Below are 18,737 nucleotides of genomic sequence, written 5' to 3' on the forward strand. Positions count from 1 at the left end.
ACTTCCCAGTTACCTGTCTGCGCGGTTCACATTAACTATACATATAAACCATTGCTATAATAATTCAAAACATACATACTCCACATTGCTACTAGATTTTACCCAACCCAACCTGCTGTTATTACTATATTTCAAACCCTGATGAAAGGTCCATATTAGAAAAATTCTTTAAGTAAAGTTATAGTAAAAATTCTTTAAGTAAAGTTAAAATGGTTCCCAATCTTCTTTGAAACATTCCAAATTTTAATAACTCTTTAAAATTGAAAAAATTGAGTCTCAGTTGAAGGCCTGGGATAACAGGTAAGTCTTTAGGGTCTTCCTAAAAGCAAATAGAGAAGGAAATGCTCTTATTTCAGCAGGGAGCGTGTTCCAAAGCCCCGGGGCAGCCACAGAAAAGGCCCGGTCCTGAGTCGCCAGCAAACGGGTTTGTGGCAACTGTAATTGGATCTCTCCAGATGATCTTAATAGGCGACAGGGTTCACTACTGATAAGGCGATCTCTTAAATACTCTAGGCCTAAGCCGTTAAGGGCTTTATAGGTAATATCTCGCACTTTGTATTTCGTTCAGAAACATATTGGCAGCTAGGGATGTGCGTGGTCTGGAGCAGTCCGGACCGGCACCGAAGGGGGGCCTTTCTTTTAGGGCAGGGAGGGCTTGCTTACCCCTCCCACCTCTTTGCCCCCTCCAGCGCCCATATTCTACAGTGTAATTGGGGCACTGGAAACCAGCCGCCCCCCCGAGCGGATTAGGGCTAAAAGTTAAATACTGCCGCTGTCCTGCCCCCCTCCCTCCCCCCCGCCCCTCCCTCTCCCCCGCCCCCCCGAGTGCTCACCACATTGTTTTCTAAAAAAGAGAGGAGCTCGTGAACAGAGCTCCTCGGCAAAGTCCCGGCCCAACTGGGGCCTTGGGCGCGCACGCACGCGCGATAGGACGCCGGATGGAACTTCCACCGGAGGCCCGGTCTACCCGGTCTCGTCCCGGCGGGTAGACTGGGCCTCCGGCGGAAGTTCCATCCGGCGTCCTATCGCATGCGCGCGCGCCCAAGGCCCCAGTTGGTAAGGCCCCAGGGGTAAGCAAGCCCTCCCGCCCTTAAAGGAAGACCCCCCCACCTGGACCCAAACCAGCCAGGTCCGAACCGGTCCGGCAGTTCGGAGGCCTTTAGAATGGCCTCCAGACCGGTTCGGACACACCCCTATCGGCAGCCAGTGCAGTTCTTTTAGAATCAGTGTTATATGGTCCCTTCTGGTAACCTAGAGACCAATCTGGCTGCCGCATTCTGTACCAATTGTAGTTTCCGAACTATGTACAAAGGCAGCCTCACATAGAGTTCATTACAGCAATCAAGCCAAGAGGTTACCAGCATATGCACCACCGTTTTAAGGTCACTAGTCTCCAAGAATGGATGTATCTGGCGTATCAGCCGTAGCTCATAAAAAGCACTCCTGGCCACAGCCTCACCCTGGGAAACCAGGGAGAGTTTGGGATCCAGGAGCACTCCTAGATTACGAACCTGATCTTCTAGGGGGAGTGTAACCCCATCCAGAACAGGCAGATCTAAACCATCTCTCAGATCCCGACCCCCTACAGGCAGTACCTCTATCTTGTTTGGATTCAACCTCAGCCTCTAATTCCTCATCCCACCCAATATCGCCTCCAGGCAGGCATTTAGGGGTGGGGGTCATGCCATTTCCTGATGAAGTTGGTATAGAGAAATAGATCTGGGTGTCATCAGCATATTGATAGCATCCCAGACCAAAACTTTCCCAGCAGTTTCATGTGTAGATATTAAAAAGCATTGGAGACAGTATGGAGCCTTGTGGAACCCCACACTTTAGCTCTCATTTCTTAGAGCAATCGTCTCCAAGTGACACCATCTGGGATCTGCCAGAGAGGTAGGAGTGGAACCACTGTAAAACTGTGCCACCCAATCCAGTTTCCTTTAGGTGACCCAACAGGATACCATTGTTAGTGGTATCGAAAGCCACTGAGAGAGCCAAAAGATCAGCAGGGTCACACTCCCTCTGTTGATTGCCAACTGGAGATCATCTATCACACCGACGAAGGCAGTCTCAACCCCATAGCCCACCTGAAAGCCAGTCTGGAAAGGATCTAAATAATCTATGTCATGCAAAACTGCCTGGAGCTGAGAAGCAACCACTCGCTCAATCACCTTGCCTAACCAAGGAAGACTAGAGACAGGTCTGTAATTAGCTGTGGGATCCAAAGCAGGTTTCTTCAAATAAGGTCTAATAAAAGATCTTATCGTTCCCTCCCTCAGCAAAGCATTTATGATATTTACCAGACCCTCTCTGATAATACAACTATCAGATTAAATAAATCAAGTTGGGCAGGGGTCAACATTTGAACACTGAGCTGTAAGAATGTGTTCAGAGGCACCCTTTGGACTGGACAGGAGAGGAGAGCTGGTCTTGTGGTAGCAAGCATGACTTGTCCCCATAGCTAAGCAGGGCCTGCCCTGGTTGCATCTGAATGGGAGACTTGATATGTGAGCACTGCAAGATATTCCCTTCAGGGGATGAAGCCGCTCTGGAAAGAGCAGAAGGTTTCAAGTTCCCTCCCTGGCATCTCCAAGATAGGGCTGAGAGAGATTGCTGCCTGCAACCTTGGAGAAGCTGCTGCCAGTCTGTGAAGACAATAGTGAGCTAGATAGACCAATGGTCTCACTCAGTATATGGCAGTTTCCTATGTTCCTATGACTTGTGGGCAGAAGCTCAGTGCTCCACACTGGTGGGAGGAATGGCCCGAAATGTCCTGCTGGGGTGGCTGAGCATGAAACTCTGAGGACTCACAGCCCACGGGCAGTGTTCCTTCTAACAGGGATTCCCAGATGTTGTTGACTACAACTCTCAGCATCCCCAGTCAAAGGCCTTGCAGCTGGGGATGCTGGGAGTTGTAATCAACAACATCTGGGAATCCCTGTTAGAGGGAACACTACCCACCCACCGATCTCCTGTTGTGCGTGGCCAGGGCAGCTGAGGGCTGAGCAGGCCAGTCTGTGGCCAGCCCGCAGCCACCTGCCTCTGGCTGAGGCAGTGGGCCAAGGCTTGGCCTGGCCGGGCCTGGGACAGGCAAGCTGTTTCCCTGTGCCTACACAATGTGACTTGCAAGTGTTGCACACTCGACTGCCCGGCTCGGGCTGGCGGCGCAACCACTTCTGCCTCTGCCGGGGGGCATGGCGGGGGGGCAGACCCAGCCCGGGCCTACTGCTGTGCATCTAATTTAAGTGGAAGGACTGTCCATCTCAAATGTGGTATGTGCAGGTAAGTGGGAAGTATCTTATTCAGAATTTCTTGTAAATTTAAATTTAAATTTTTAAAATTCCAGCTTTTCCGTATCATGTTCTTGTGTTAAAAAATAGTGCATTGCAACTTATCTTGTGTCAGAGTGGAGGGGAGGCCTTTAGTTCCAGGCTCCAAAATTACCTAGGTGCACCTCTGAATGTGCTGACTCGCACCCCAAGCAAATGCCATTTTGGGTTGCATGAACAAAAGCATTATATAGTCTTATCACATTTATAGGAATTTACAGGATTAAGACTCAGCAGACTATGGTGTCTTGGTTTGATCACCATATTTTAAAGAAAATAACAGTTTGGGGGAAAAAGAACCACATTTTTTTATTTGTATATAAATTGTAAATAAATGATATACTTCATGGAACAGACAGGCTATATGAGAGAAAGCTGGAGGAACTGTTGAGCTGGCTTAGAGAAAAGAAGATTAAGTATGAGGGTAGTGGAGAGACATAGGGGTGTTTATTTTTTGAAAAAAACCTAAGATGCTGCCCGTAAATAGGAGAGGAGCTGACTGAGATTCCTTAAAGAAGGACAAGATGCAGATATTTGTGTTTATAGCAGAGCCGTACATTAGGAGGAACTGCCTTGGGAAAATGTGGAATTGTGGAATCTCCATGTCTGCTGTCCTCAGAAAAGTCTGGACGGACAGGCACAGAGTTTTGCTTTCTTGCAGTGTTGGAAAAGATGACCAGTGATGACACACATTTCAGTTATCTGATTCTGTCCTGTGACCTCACACTTTTGCTTCAAGGTTGCACAGGATGTGTGTAAGATTTTTATTCTCGGGTTATTCTGATGCCTAGCAGAACTCATATAAAGCTGGTTGTCCCACTCATAGCCACCCTTTCTCACCTTTCCCTCATCCTTTAATGTGTCCACCTTGCTGTGACTTTGCCAAATACAAAATCTCATTTTCTCAGCCAAATGAATGTACAGGGAGAGGCATGGGTGGATGTGGCATTCTTTTCTTTGTCTTTTTTTAATGAATAGTGGACTATTTTAATTAATGAATTTGAAATGAGAGTGGGACAGGAAGTACAGGTGGTCCATATTTTCTTATCTGTGTTCTTTGTCTAAAGTAGAATTTACACATCTGGGAGGCAGAAGCTGTCTCCTCTTTTTGGGTCTGAACTGTGGGCACTTCAGACATTACAAAGAAGTCTTGGAAGCACAAGTCAGTCATGCCTCCTGTTCTCCCTGATAATGCCCAAACCCACTTCAAGTTGCCTACTCCTCACTAACTTATAATCTAAAAGTCAGTGCCATAATTTTTTCTTCTGTCTAGGTTTTCTTCTCTCTTCTGAAGAGAAAGCGGAAAAGTGCTGAAAGCTTGTCTATGATAGTTATACATGCTGGTTTAGTTGCACTGCTTGGTTCTTTATTGGAAGGAAAGTTGGGCATTTGCAGAGTCTGCTTAATTTGCAGAGACTGTGCTTATGATATATGTGGTTGAAAAAAGAGTGCATTCTTCCACATTATTGGTGTATAAGATAACTATGTTTTCTCTTTTGGTGCATGTGTCTTAGAGAGCTTTGCCTCTGGCCTTTGTCTTGATCTGTACAAAAGTATATCATGGCTGCCTCTTGTCAAAAGTTTTAATTCCATTTCTCCTCGTTTTGGAATTTTTCTCTGGCGAGCTGCTTTTGAGTTGAAAAGCCCATTTTTCCTCCTGTAGTTGAAAAATGTGTCCTTTTTATAGAAAAATTTCCTAATTTGTAATTGGTTCTATCTGATCCATGGCTGCTGCATCCATAATAGATTGTAATCTTTTTCTTGTTCAGTGATGCTTTCATGTATGCAGATCAGTCTTCTGCATGTCTGCTTCATTCAGATTCATTTTGTCCCACTTGTCTGTCTTTGGTGGTTTCTGAAGAACTTTCTCATGTCTCAGATCACTTTTTATCTGTATGGAACAATATCCTCTGAAAAACTGAAACAGTTCAGTTACTCTTTTTATTCCTTTTCCCCACAGTGTCTTTGGAAGATGTTCTCTCTACAAATTGTGCAGGTTTATGATGAGATAGCATCAACTTGTTTTATTCCTGTTATTGTTTCTGATGTCCCTACTTCTGCAGCTATGATAGTGTTTTCATACCTGAATTAAAAACCTTCTGCTAGTGAGATTATATGCATAATAGTGTACTGCTGTATAGGTTCATCTTTGTATTCCCCTTGTTATTTAAGTCAATCCTAGCAGAAAATCTCAAATATATCTTAGTAATCTTTTATTGTCATAAGTTTGGTAGTGTGATTATCTACTTGCCCACTTTCTCCATTGAGGCAATGAGTTTATACACACTTTATTTTTGGTTAGGCACCCTATGAGCCCTGCCTCCCAGATGGGGATGTAAACCAACCTTTATACCCTGCAATATGTTCTCCCCAGAATGTCTGGATATAGGTGGGCTGAAGGTTGCCATATACTTATAACATTTAGAAATTCTTTAAAAAGCAAGGTAACCTACTGAGCATGCATTAAGTGGATAGCTGTGTGCGCATTAGCAATAGCAATAGCAATAGCACTTACATTTATATACCGCTCTATAGCCGGAGCTCTCTAAGCGGTTTACAATGATTTAGCATATTGCCCCCAACATTCTGGGTACTCATTTTACTGACCTCGGAAGGATGGAAGGCTGAGTCAGCCTTGAGCCCCTGGTCAGGATCAAACTTGTAACCTTCTGGTTACAGGGCGGCAGTTTTACCACTGCGCCACCAGGGGTATCCCCTTTCTTTGCTTTTATGGCCTAAAAGCCCAGGGTATAGACAGGGTCAGCTCAAACCATAGTTTTTTTGGTTTGTATGTAAGGGCATATAAGGGCAAGTTATGGTGTGGAATGAAATTGGAAATGAGCATGCAAGGAGATGAGGAAGAGGAAGGAATTTATGAGCGTTGTGCTTATTCATGTGATACCAAACCATGATATGCATAGGCTGAGCATCTGTGCATTTGGAATGCTCCATTTAACCATTCTCCATCAATTTCCTCTCCTTTGCTGCCCTTCCCATGCTAAGTAGCGCTCACTCTCTTAGTTTATTTCACATATGCCAAGGATCAGCATTGATGATAGGATTGCATCTGAGATCCAGGTTTCCTCTTGTAAAGCTGTAGTTAATTCTTTTTTAAGGCAGGGTGGTTCCTGGGAAGGGATTTTATATACAGTACAATGAATATGTATGTACTGCTTTTAAAGCAGTTTACACAGATATAAACCCGAGCCAATTTTTGGAAGGGTGGTATAGCAATAAATCAAATTAAATAAACAAACAAACAAAATGAAATGGCTCCTTGTCCCCAAAAGGCTCACAATCTGGAAATAAATAAATAAAAATAAACATAAGATAGACACCAGCAACAGCCACTGGAGGGATGCTGGGCCAGGGATGGATAAGGCCAGTTGCTCTCCCCCTGCTAAATAAAGAGAATCACTGCTTTTAAAAGGTGCCTCTATGCTCAGTTAGCATTTTATGTGGGGGTCTGGAAGAGGTTTACACTACTTTGTGCTTATGGCATACTGATGTTGAGGAGGGATTCCCCCCCCCCCCGAAACGTCGTGAGGAAGAGGAGGAGAATTCTTTACAGTGTGGGTGGCTTATATCGCTGATCCTTAAGTGTTTGATCTAAGAAGCTCTTGCAGTGCAGGGTCAGTAAAATAATATGTTTAATTAGGTCTGTCTGACATTTCAAAAAAAGTTTGCATTTTGTCATGTTTCCAAGGCAAGAAGTTCCATCTTTGGGGGACAGCTGAAGAGAACACTTCACCCAGTGTTGTAGGTGACTGCTCTTGATATGCAGTATAGAGGATATGCTTGGTTTGTTTTGAAGATTGGGAGAGGTCATAGGAAACGGACAGTTTCATAGGTTTATAGGGGATGTTCATAATATAGTTGAGCTGGGAAGTTGCAGACTTGAAATGTTACATATTTATGGCCTTTATGGCCTCCAAACTGGTTCGAAGGATGGGCAGTTCTGCCGGTTTGAAGGCTGGGGGATAATTTTAAGGGTGGGGGAGGTTGCACTTATCCCTCCTGCCCATTGCATATGCACCCGATGCACGAGCAAGCACGATGTGCATGTGCACATGCCTGATGTGTGCACGTACGCCAGGTACTTCCGCTCACTTCCAGTCCGACGAGGGGGCAGGGAGGTATGCTGCTGTCCCACCAGACCAGTTTACAATGGAGCACTGGCCAGGGGAAAGCAGCGGGAGCAATGAGTGCATTCTCCCCTGCTCTTAAAGTCATCCCCCGCCTTTGAACTTCCCTGCGCTAGTTCTGTGAACATCCCTAGTTAATTCTGTTCACCTGTACTCGTCAGTCTCCAAGATACAATGCAAGTATGAACAGTAGTAGTAGTATTTATGAAGCACCACAGTGGGGAAGTAACTTGCCTAGGGAGCAAGAGGTTGCTGGTTCGAATTCCTGCTGGTATGTTTTCCATACTATGGGAAACACCTATATCAGGCAGCAGCGATATAGGAAGATGCTGAAAGGCATCATCTCATACTGCACAGGAGATGGCAATGGTAAACCCCTCCTGTATTCTACCAAAAGAAAACCACATGGCTCTGTGGTCCCCAGGAGTCGACGCCGACTCGACGGCACAACTTAACCCCAACTTGCAAATTGGTTGGCAATCCTTTTTTCTCTTGAGTTTGCCAGAGCTCTGCCAGAGCACATATAAAAGAGTTTCCTCTTTTATATGTGGGAAACCAAGAGTGATAACAACACCCAGGGCCAAACAAATGACTTCAGGATTGAATTTAGGCTTCAGGTGGGTCGTTAGCTCTGATGCTGTGGACTTCCCATTCCCAGTTAAATGGTTCATTGATTAATCTGTTAAATAAACATCTCCTCCCACTATTTTTCAATAGTGGGATTGAAAAGCAAAAGGTACTGCTTAAATTTTGGCTTACTGGTAGCCAAGAGATTAATACTGCAGCAATGGTCCACTCCCCAAGGATTGAGGAATGGGTGCATGACCTGCTTGAGTTAGCGGCACATGAAAATGGGCCCTCATAAAAGTAAATAAACCAGATAAATGGTCAATGGGACAACTTCCTTTAATTCTTCTTAGAATAAGAATATTTTTTATTTACCCGCTTCTATTGGTGCAAAGGTTGCACCAATATTATATTCATTCTCTTCTCTCCTTCCTCTCCTTCTCCCTCTTGCTGTTTCCCTCTATTTCTCCTTTCTTTTCTTACCGCCCCCCAGCCAGTTCAGCGCACAAAGGCTGGCTTGGGGAGGAAAGGTTGGGTTCAGAGGTGGGGTGGGGGGGAGGGAAAAAGAAAACTGGGGAAGATGTTTGTAAACTACATAATGTCAAAAAATGATACACAAACATTTTATTCTATTAAAATAATAGTACCATACTAGGCTATTTGTAGTATAAACACAATCAGTGTTTTCTCTAGAAAAAGCAATGTGTGCCTTGCCTTTGTAATTAGTTACAATAGAATGAATGAAAGTATACGCTACTAATCTATTGATTGTTGGTTATATGCAAGATCCACAAATTTAGCCTTAGCTCACTAGCCAGCCATTGTTTGTGATGGCCACCAATCCCCATTCTTCCCTCAGATTCTTTTCTGGCACATAGGCAGAGGACTTTTATCATCATTTTATTTATTTTATTTAACAAATTTAACTTAGGAGTGAAGCAGGTCTTCTGTTACTTGCACTGAGAGATGGAGAAAATTAACAACAGTCGGAGTCCTCTCCGACTGCTTGGAGAGGATTCCTGCAGTTTCTTACATTCTCAACAAGTTATTCTGGTAAGAACTAATCTGCCTGCTTTCCTTTCACTATAATCTTAATTGATAATTACCATCCTAAAAAGTTAGCCCACTTCAGCCTTAAATGTTCACATGTCTGCCATCTTGAATTGAGGTGGATGGCATCATCACAAGCTACATCATAGAGGTGTCCCTATGGTTCATATTGGTCCAAGCATTATGAAGTTGATGGGGGGCAAACACACACAGACACACAATCAGAATGCCAGTTGATCTCATAAGCTTACTTTCCTAAAGGAAAGTAGACTAAAAATGGCAGTGGAGATGAGACCTTTGGGCAAGTGAACTATGTGGTGCTGGGTATCTTACTCGCCAGAGGTCTGGGGACACTCACCACTGGTGAGCTGGCAAGTGGATTTGTAGATGCCTGGTTATATGCCCTAATTACTAAAGCAACATTAAGCAATTAATTGGTACTGGTACAGGTAATTAGGGGTGTGCAAACAGGTTCAACGTTGAATGGCTTCGGACAGAACCCCAATGGAGTTTTGGAATTTTTAAAAAGAAATTAGCACTTATCCCTTCCGGGGGAGTTGTTCGGGGTGGCAAGGGGTCTGCGGAGAGTCTTCCCCCTGCCAGCCTCCCTCATGCGCCTAATTGGCCATCCCAGGCCATGCAGAGGCCCATTGTGCAGGTGCGGTGGCCTCCAAAATGGCCACCGCACCCTGGGGGAAGGCCAAAGAGTAGCCAAATGACCATTTAGGCACATGAGGGAGGCCAGTGGGTGGAGGGGGAACCTCCGCGGACACCCCCCCGCCGCCTTTGAACAAATCCCATGAAGGGGGTAAGTGCTTAATTTCTTTTTTAAAAAAGCGACCCCACTCCCGACCAGAGTGAATGGGGTGCATGGGTTTTGAGGGGGTGCTGGACCAAACTGGCCTGGTCCGGGTCCAGTTCAGACTCAAACTGAACTGGGCCAGCCGGTTTTATGCACATCCCTACAGGTAATTCAAAGACTCCTGAGGAAACTTAGCAGTCATGGGATAAGGGGACAAGTACATGTGTGGATTGCTAACTGGTTGAAAGACAGGAAACAGAGGGTAGGTATAAATATAGTGTTTTCACAATGGAGGGAAGTAAGAAGTGGGATCCCCCAGGGATCTGAACTGGGACTGGTGCTTTTTAATGTATTCATAAATGATCTAGAAGCAGGGGTAAGCAGCGAGGTGGCCAAATTTTCAGATGATACCAAACTCTTTCAGGTAGTGAAATCCAAAACGGATTGTGAGGAGCTCCAAAATGATCTCTCCAAACTGCGACGAAATGGCAAATGCGCTTCAATGTTGGAAAGTATAAAGTGATGCATACTGGGACGAAAACCCCCAACTTTGCATATACACTGATGGAATCTGAGCTGTTGGTGACTGACTAGGAGAGGGATCTTGGGGTCGTGGTGGACAGCTCATTGAAAGTGTCGACTCAATGTGCGGCAGCTGTGAAAAAGGTGAATTCCATGCTAGGGATCATTAGGAAGGGATTGAAAATAAAACTGCTAATATTATAATGCCCTTATACAAAACTATGGTGCAACCACACCTGCAGTACTGCATACAGTTCTGGTCACCACATCTAAAAAGGACATTGTAGAACAAAATGATGCAGAAGAAGGCCTAGAGCACCTTTCTTATGAGGCAAGGCTACAACACCTGGGGTTTTTTTAGTTTACAAAACAGACAACTGCGGGGAGGTCTATAAAATCATGCATGGTGTGGAGAAAGTGGATAGAGAGAAATTCTTCTCCCTCTCACATAACACTAGGACCAGGGGTCATCCTATGAAATTGATTGCTAGGAAATCTAGGACCAACAAACAGAAGTACTTTTTCACACAACACATAATCAACTTGTGGAATTCTCTGCCATGAGATGTGGTGACAGCTAACAACCTGGATGGCTTTAAGATGGTTTTGGATAACTTCATGGAGGAGAAGTCTATCAGCGGCTACTAGTTGGAGGGCTAAAGGCCACCTCCAACCTCAAAGGCAGGATGCCTCTGAGTACCAGATTTAGGAGAGTAAGAGCAGGAGAGAGGGCATGCCCTCAACTCCTGCCTGTGGCTTCCAGCGGCATCTGTTGGGCCACTGTGTGAAACAGGATGCTGGACTAGATGGGCCTTGGGCCTGATCCAGCAGGGCTGTTCTTATGTTCTTAACTGATCTTCATTTGTGCTTTACCTTGATGTTTCTCCCTAACATAAACTTCCCATGGCTTTACAGAGGTGTAGCAAGGTTGGAGTGGGCCCAGAGACAAGATTTTAAAATGGGCCCCTCACTGATATACACACACAAACACACTTCACAATATATAGTGCACTCACACTCACATCCCCATTATGAATATGGTGACTATCTAGTTCACATTGAATCTAGTTTTTTTACTCCCTGCTACTGCCGATCTCCAAGAGACTCAACATAATTCATAGGGGGTGCAACACAGGTGGGTGGGGAGTCATGTGATTTGCCTCTGGGGGGCCCCTTGAGGCAGTGGGGCCCCAAGGCGACTGTCTCCCCTTGCCTAAGGGTAGTTACGCCCCTGTGGCTTTACCTGATCTTTATGCTATATGTCTGCCAAATGCCCCTTGTATCTTCTTATCAAGGGTCTGCCTGTCTCCCCAACATAAAACTGCAGGCATTCCATACAAACCATTTTATATACCACCCTCTTTATTTGACACTATCCTTCATTGTTCTCACAAAGCTGACAATCCTCCATTTCACATTTGTTATCATACAGTCTTGACTTCACTAAATTCTGTTTCAAGGTTGTAGAGGCTGTACAAATTACATTCACTTCTAATGTAATTCTTTGTTTCTTCAAAATCTGTTGTGCCTCCCAATTACACCTATCAGTCACATATAGAATCTTAAGTACCAGGTACCCTTCTCTAAATTTAATTTTCCCTTGAATGTTAAGGAGAAAAATCAAGGTAAAGCACAAAGATATCTATTTTGGCTGTGGAGGCAGATGTGAGAAAATGAGAGCTAAGGGAAGCAATAGATATATAGAACAGTTTTGTCCCACTAGAAAATGTAAAACATTTGTCCCACTAGAAAATGTAAAAGAGGAAATGAGGGAAGCGATGAAATTCATTGGCCATTGAGCAAGGGTATGTATTTTCACTACCTCCCCTCCTTATTGTGTTACTCTAAGAGGGTTAGTTGGTATTGGTAAAGTAATAGGATTGGCTCTTTGCTGTCAGTTTGCTGAGTCATGATACTTAGCTATTGTATTTCAGAGCATGCTTCAACCACTAGTGTACAACACTGAAGCTGACGTCTTACATTGAAACATTTGCTAACTCAGGGCATATGTTTTATGTTTTTACGCATTAAAGCGGTCTTTTAGAAACGTTGTGGGTTTTGGAATATGTATATGTCATCATTGTCTTCCTCCTCCTCCTCCTATTTATTTATTTATTTATTTATTTATTTATTATTTTGAGGGTTGCCTGCTTAAGTTTAGTGCAGATCCTTAGTGAATACAGTAATATAAAACATACTGCAGCATTTTAAAAAAAATCATTACTAAATACTCACTTAAAAGCAGTATCCAAAGCATATGATCCATCCATATAGCATTTCTAATGTGGTCTACAATAGTGGTTTAGTTGAACTTCAGAAATGCTGCAAGTTAGGTAACTACTCCCCTTTTACAAATGGGCAAGTTTCTCCTGCAGACCCACCTCCCCAAAGCAGAAGTGAAATTTGAGATAAACTACTTGAAATTAATAAATCCACCAGTTTATGTGGATTTTCAGCATTCAAATCCTGATATTTGCTATCTGTGAATGACACTGGCAGCTTCAGATATTACTTCCATTTAGTCAAGATAGAGTGTCTTCATATGTGTATTTTAACATGTCACAGTTTCTTGTTTTTATGTAAATTAGCAGATAGTGCAATATGACCTGTATGGCCCCTTGAATTGCCATGCCTTATTGGTCAAAAGCTTGCACCAACATACATCACTGAAGACAAGTGCTGTCAACCTGTAAATTACACATGCAAAACCACCCTCAATATCTGATGGGTTGGAAGCAGTGCTTTGTATAACATCATTTCTACTGAAAGGCTAGAATTTGAAGCTAAAAGGGAATATTTGACATATGTGTTTAGCATCACTAAAAACATATCAAAACCACTAAAATTATGTGGACTTTATCTTTTAGTAATGTTTTACATTATGTATAATGGGTAGCATCTAGTCTTAGTTAGTCAAGTCTAAGTCTCATTTAAATTAATGAGATTTCAGATAGTCACAACTGACGTCTCATTGATTTCAATGGTGTTTGGTTATGACTAATTTAGTCTGGGTACTGACCAATATACATAAAATAATGTATAGAACATAAGAAAAGCCTTGCTGGATCAGGCTGGAGGCCTATCTTGTCCAGCATCCTACTGCACACATTACACAAGCAGGTGTATCTGGGAATCCAGGCTCAAGTGGAATATATATTACATTGGGCTGAATCTAGAGCTGTGTGAGACCATTCATTCAATAGGGTATTCCTGCTCCTCCTTTCCACTGTATCTCCTGTTTTCTACCAAAACGCTTCCTGAGGGTTGGAAGGATAATCCAGAAGGTTGTGGAACTGGACATGGAAGTTGCAAGGGAGGGGAGATTCACCAAAAATTGGGAGAGGCACTTGTACAAGCAAAAAGAGCACGTGTTACTTTCTTTCAGAAGAATTTCTGAATAAACCTCTGACTAGAGGTGGGCAACCTTTCTCCTGATAAGCTGAGCCATTTCCTCTAGAAATTTTTTCCACTAGAAAAATAGCTCAGCTTATTTTCTAAGACAATCTGAATTCAGAAATTGCCCAGCCAACCCCCAACCCTTCACCTTCTCTTTTAAAATGCACTTACAGCAATTGTGGGGCAACTCTTTCTATGGTGAGAGGGAAGGCGGGAGGTCTCTCTATTCTGGCTGGTGCTTGGCACTAGCATGCTGCACAGGCACAAGGGGCCCTTGGGAAATTTGGCAACAGTCCTTGGGAAAACAATGCTTCCCAAGGGCCATGGGCTCCTATGCAGCAAGTCACTGACTGATGCCTGTTGAAAAAGGAGGAAGGAAGAGACAGATCTTTTTCCTTCCCTCTTGCTGTGCTTATCATGTTACAACTGCCATGAGTAAATGAGGTTGAAAGGGAGAAGGGTTTTGGGGTCAGGGTGCTGATGTGTAAGCCCGAAATTCTTTTAGATTTTGATCTGAGCTGGTAAAGAATTTGGGTATTTCTAATGTTGACCCCTTCTTTTGAGGCTAGTTTCTGGGCCTGGCAAGCTTGCCAGCATCTTTACCTGTGAAATACAAGAATTGCCACATTGTTATTTAGCTAGTGGTTGATTGTCTGCGTTGTAACAAAGTAGTATTTATTTATTTGAATTGGTTTAGTTTGTTGAAGAACAGATTCATCTAGTCACCATAGTTCTTTAGGAAAATCTCCATGGCTGGTGGCCAGTGCTGGTTTTGTCTTCTGGCCACCAGAATACAGAAGTGGAGGCACTGTAATTGGAAGCTTGAAGTGTCCTTGAATGAGCTGGAGGCTGGTATAATCACTCTCAGAGCCATGTTATTGACACAATGCTATACACTTGAATTTTATGTAGTAAGAAGAAGCATGCGGCCCAAGACTTTTGGGTGCCTGAGGTAGGTGCTAAATGCCACCCTTGCCTGCCACCTCGCCTGTTCAGCCACCACTGCTGCCACTAGGGAGATGCTCTAGCCCACCACTTTCTCCTCCTCTCCTCCACACTTGCTCGTCTGCTCCACCCCCTCAGAGCAGAGGGAAATGGAGTGGCTCTTTGTGCACTGCTGCCAAGTAAGGTAAGGGAGGTAGCCACAGTGGCAGGGGTGTGGGAGATCTCCCCCCCCAATAATCCACCACCTGAGGTAGCTACCTGGCTACCTTACTTCTCATCAGTATGAGGTACACATAGGCAGAACTGTTGTCCAGTTGCCAATCAAGAGTGCTTTTTTTTTTTAAAATCATTATGGAGCACTGTAGCATTTATAGCATATTTTCAGAGTTTGGGCTGCCAATCGTTTGAGTGGCACTTAATCTTTACAGATAAAATGTAGAAAATGTTTAAATTCATTTTAAATTAAAGTGCTGCTGTGAAAAAGGGGACTGGCTCAATTCTAAAGAAGATGATGTATATTTATTGATTTAAGATTACCACTATGGAGCAAACTTCCAGGAGTTTTTGATACCTGTTTTTGTTCTAATTATCTACTATCCTAGCATATCAAGATTATTTTGCTTTTAATGTTCACACTATGTTATTTCATTCAAACCTCGTGTGTTCTTTGGGTGTAATAGATTTGCGTAGTATTGGAAGCTGCACATTTTAGAAAGATATGATTTAGTCTTAATCTTTGCAAATCTGTCACTGATTCTAGGTTCTTCTTTCAGGTGCACAGATCATTGACCTGATGATGCTTGTGATAGATATAACAAAGGGGATGCAGACTCAGTCAGCAGAATGCTTGGTGATTGGGCAGATTGCTTGCCAAAAAATGATAGTGGTTCTGAACAAAATAGACCTTCTTCCAGAGGGAAAACGGCAGGCTGCCATTGAGAAAATGATGAAGAAAATGCAGAAAACCTTGGAAAATACTAAGTGAGTTAACAGCCCTTGCTGTTTTATATAGCATGTTGTATTGCTTTCACCCCTTTGTTCCATGCCACTGCATATCTGGTCTTAGTGCAAGTTCTTATGAAATACTCTGTGAATGATTTGTGTGGGTGTACACATATTAGGGGCCACATTATGGCACAGTGGGGAAATGACTTAATTATCAAGCCAGAGGTTGCTGGTTTGAATCCCTGCTGATATGTTTCCCAGACTATTGGGCAGCAACAATATAGGAAGATGCTGAAAGGCATCATCTCATACTGCACAGGAGGAGGCAATGGTAAACCCCTCCTGTATTCTACCGAAGGCAACCACAGGGCTCTGTGGTTGCCAAAAGTTGAAACCGACTCGACGGCACACTTTACCTTTACACATATTGTGTGGTGGGAGGGGAGGCGGGGCGGGCACTGTCAGAATCAATCATCCATGCAATTATCTGTAAGAAGGTTCTCAAATTGAATCTATCAAGGGTTCAAGTCAGAGCTCAAAGAACAATGTAAGTTCTTTAGGTCACCAGTTTGACTGAAAGTTCCTCACATGCATACTTTCATAGGAATCATTCTGGGAGTTATCCCACATATGCAAAATGGTTCTTAGCTAGTGACTTGATCATAAAGAAAGCTGTTGCTTAGAATAATTAAGTTAATTGCATCAGCAGCACTGGTCTTGCACATTTCAGAAAGCCTTGGGTGTTTAATCTGAAAAACATCTCAAAGGCCACTTGCTTTCAGAATTTATCCTGTAACTGAGATTGAGTAGAACAACCTCCTGTTTTCTTTTTTTGAACATCTGTAGTTGCAATTAAAGTGTTTTGGGAGTTGTAGACAATGGTGTAGAATTGTGAATTTTTCTGCAGAGATATTAAATAGACATTTATTTTATCAGTATTATTACCAGAAGCAGAGGATTACAAATTAATTTTCTGTGGTCCTGGCACACAGCTCTGTTAGTGCTTTCAGCACCTATACTTCAACATGAAGCTTCCTTTTTGTGTAAAATACCTAGAGATGCACTGTCCAGCTACTAGTTGCTTGTGAAGGGAGCTGATCTTATTGAAGACATGGCCACAGGTATCAAACGGAATGGATATATTAAGTGTTTTTTGCAAGGTCACAATAAAGAAAGATATGGTGAAGTATCTCATTCTTCACTTACTATATTCATTCCCCTCCCCCCAACTTCAAAGGGTTGCAGCCGAAGTAGAGTATCTGTTTTGAAAACCAATTGTTTGACAAGTATAAGAGGACCAAAAAAAAAAAAAAAAAGCAAAAAAAAAAGCCAAACTGGATTGCATAAACGATCTCATGCTTTACTATGATTGCAGGATAGTGTCTTTTTGCTCTGCTTAACAATCTGAAATATCTTACTGTTTTATCAGTCTCTGTTTTTCTTTTCTCTGTTTCCTTTTCATCAGTGTACCATAAAGGTCACTGAGTGAAATTTCTGCTTGTAGATTTGATAGAGACAAAATCCCATCACTTTTACCTCTCCTTCAAGATAGTTGTTGGAGGGCAAGCAAATGTAAATGAACTGAGTTTTGTTGTTGGCCTGTCTTGTAGCTTGATTCCCTATTCCTATTACTTTTGTGAAGCAAATATCTGCAACATTGCTCTGAGCAGTCCTGAAATTACTGAGCCTCATTTCTGATTGACATCAACTACACCATAAAGAATTTAATAGCTCTTGTTTATAAACTCAGGCAGGTAAAATAATATCACCGGTTTCAGCATTGTTAAAGAGTGTGTATTCTCAATAAAAAGGAGCATGAGAGTGCTCTTGAGCAAAATTATTATTGAACAACGGTCAACTGAAATGTTGTTTATTTGTTAGAAAGTTTGGTTTATAGTACATCTGTGATGCATCTGTTGTGTTTGAACATAATGGCAACAGATGTTCAGCTGAGCAGAATATTCAGGTGAGTTATGCTTGTGAAACTGAATATCTACAACTGAGTTTATCCTCGCTCTCTAATGCTATCCCCAGAAAATGAAAAGAATTTGCTTTTATATGAATTGAGAATATTGCTACTACATGACACTGGGTTAAATATGAGAACAGATTATAAATCAAGAGAAAATGGCCATCCTAAAGACATGTTGCATCACCTTCAACACTCAGATAACCTGAGGAATTCATCTTTGGGTTTCTGACTAGAGGTTTTGCCCAACTGTAAATATACATCAAGGTTACTAATGTCTTGTTAAATGTCCTTTCACTTCCTTCTTTACTAAGTCCTTATGTCTCTTGGAACCCCATAATTTCCCAGAAGCCATGTTACCAGGCTTGTTGGCATATTTTGGAAGTGCATTGCGTGGACAAAGAGCTCATAAATTAGAATGCTTCATCTTTCTTCATCCACTCTTAAAACTGAGGGTCAGACAATCTAATTTCCCCCACATATGTTTTCTATCTTTATAGTTTAGCATTGACATAATTTGTCGCATTGCATTTTACTTGAAATAATGTGAATTGCTGTTGTTGGAATGCTTCTGTACTGAATATGACTGTTTCCCTTCTCCTTTCCTCTTCCCTTTCCTCTCAGGCCTCCACCCATCAATATTTGGGCTTTGCATCCATTATGAATTTCAGAACCACTGCATATTCTGCACTCCCTAAAGCTAACAGTCTTGATGTGATCTTCACATATTTTCATCTGTACAAATTCAGTTTAGGCAATCTTAAACAGTAGTTTAAAGAAAATGGTAATAGTGTATTAGGGCAGTAGGGAAGGTTTGTGGTGGTTTCCCCAAACAGACCAGTATAGTGACTGCCTAGCTGTACAGCCCCACCAACAGTTCTGTTGAGGTTACTGCAACAGCTTTGTTGACAACTATTGGCAAGAACAGGTGAGGCTGCAACAACTTTGGCTGTTAAGCCCCGCTGTGCTTTGTGGGGATCTGATATTATGCACCAAGAAACTATCCTTTATGCTTCTTACCCCCTATGAATAACTTTTGAAGGTAGAATTTTTGTGGGGCTGGGTTT

The 18,737-nt window shown here is 42.8% G+C and overlaps 1 protein-coding gene across 4 annotated transcripts in view; it reads left to right on the forward strand.

Annotated features, from left to right (window-relative positions):
* The window catches only part of EEFSEC (eukaryotic elongation factor, selenocysteine-tRNA specific), a 262,148-nt gene that overhangs the window by 58,926 nt on the left and 184,485 nt on the right, over positions 1 to 18,737 (forward strand). For all 4 annotated transcript variants that reach the window (XM_053292718.1, XM_053292715.1, XM_053292716.1 and 1 more), the window contains exon 2: positions 15,530 to 15,737. In XM_053292718.1, coding sequence (XP_053148693.1) covers positions 15,550 to 15,737 — 188 coding nt within the window. In that variant the 5' untranslated portion in view covers positions 15,530 to 15,549. The remainder of the gene's footprint in view (positions 1 to 15,529; positions 15,738 to 18,737) is intronic.

The sequence above is a fragment of the Hemicordylus capensis genome, chromosome 2, assembly GCF_027244095.1.
Source record: "Hemicordylus capensis ecotype Gifberg chromosome 2, rHemCap1.1.pri, whole genome shotgun sequence".
Taxonomy (NCBI): Eukaryota; Metazoa; Chordata; class Lepidosauria; order Squamata; family Cordylidae; genus Hemicordylus; species Hemicordylus capensis.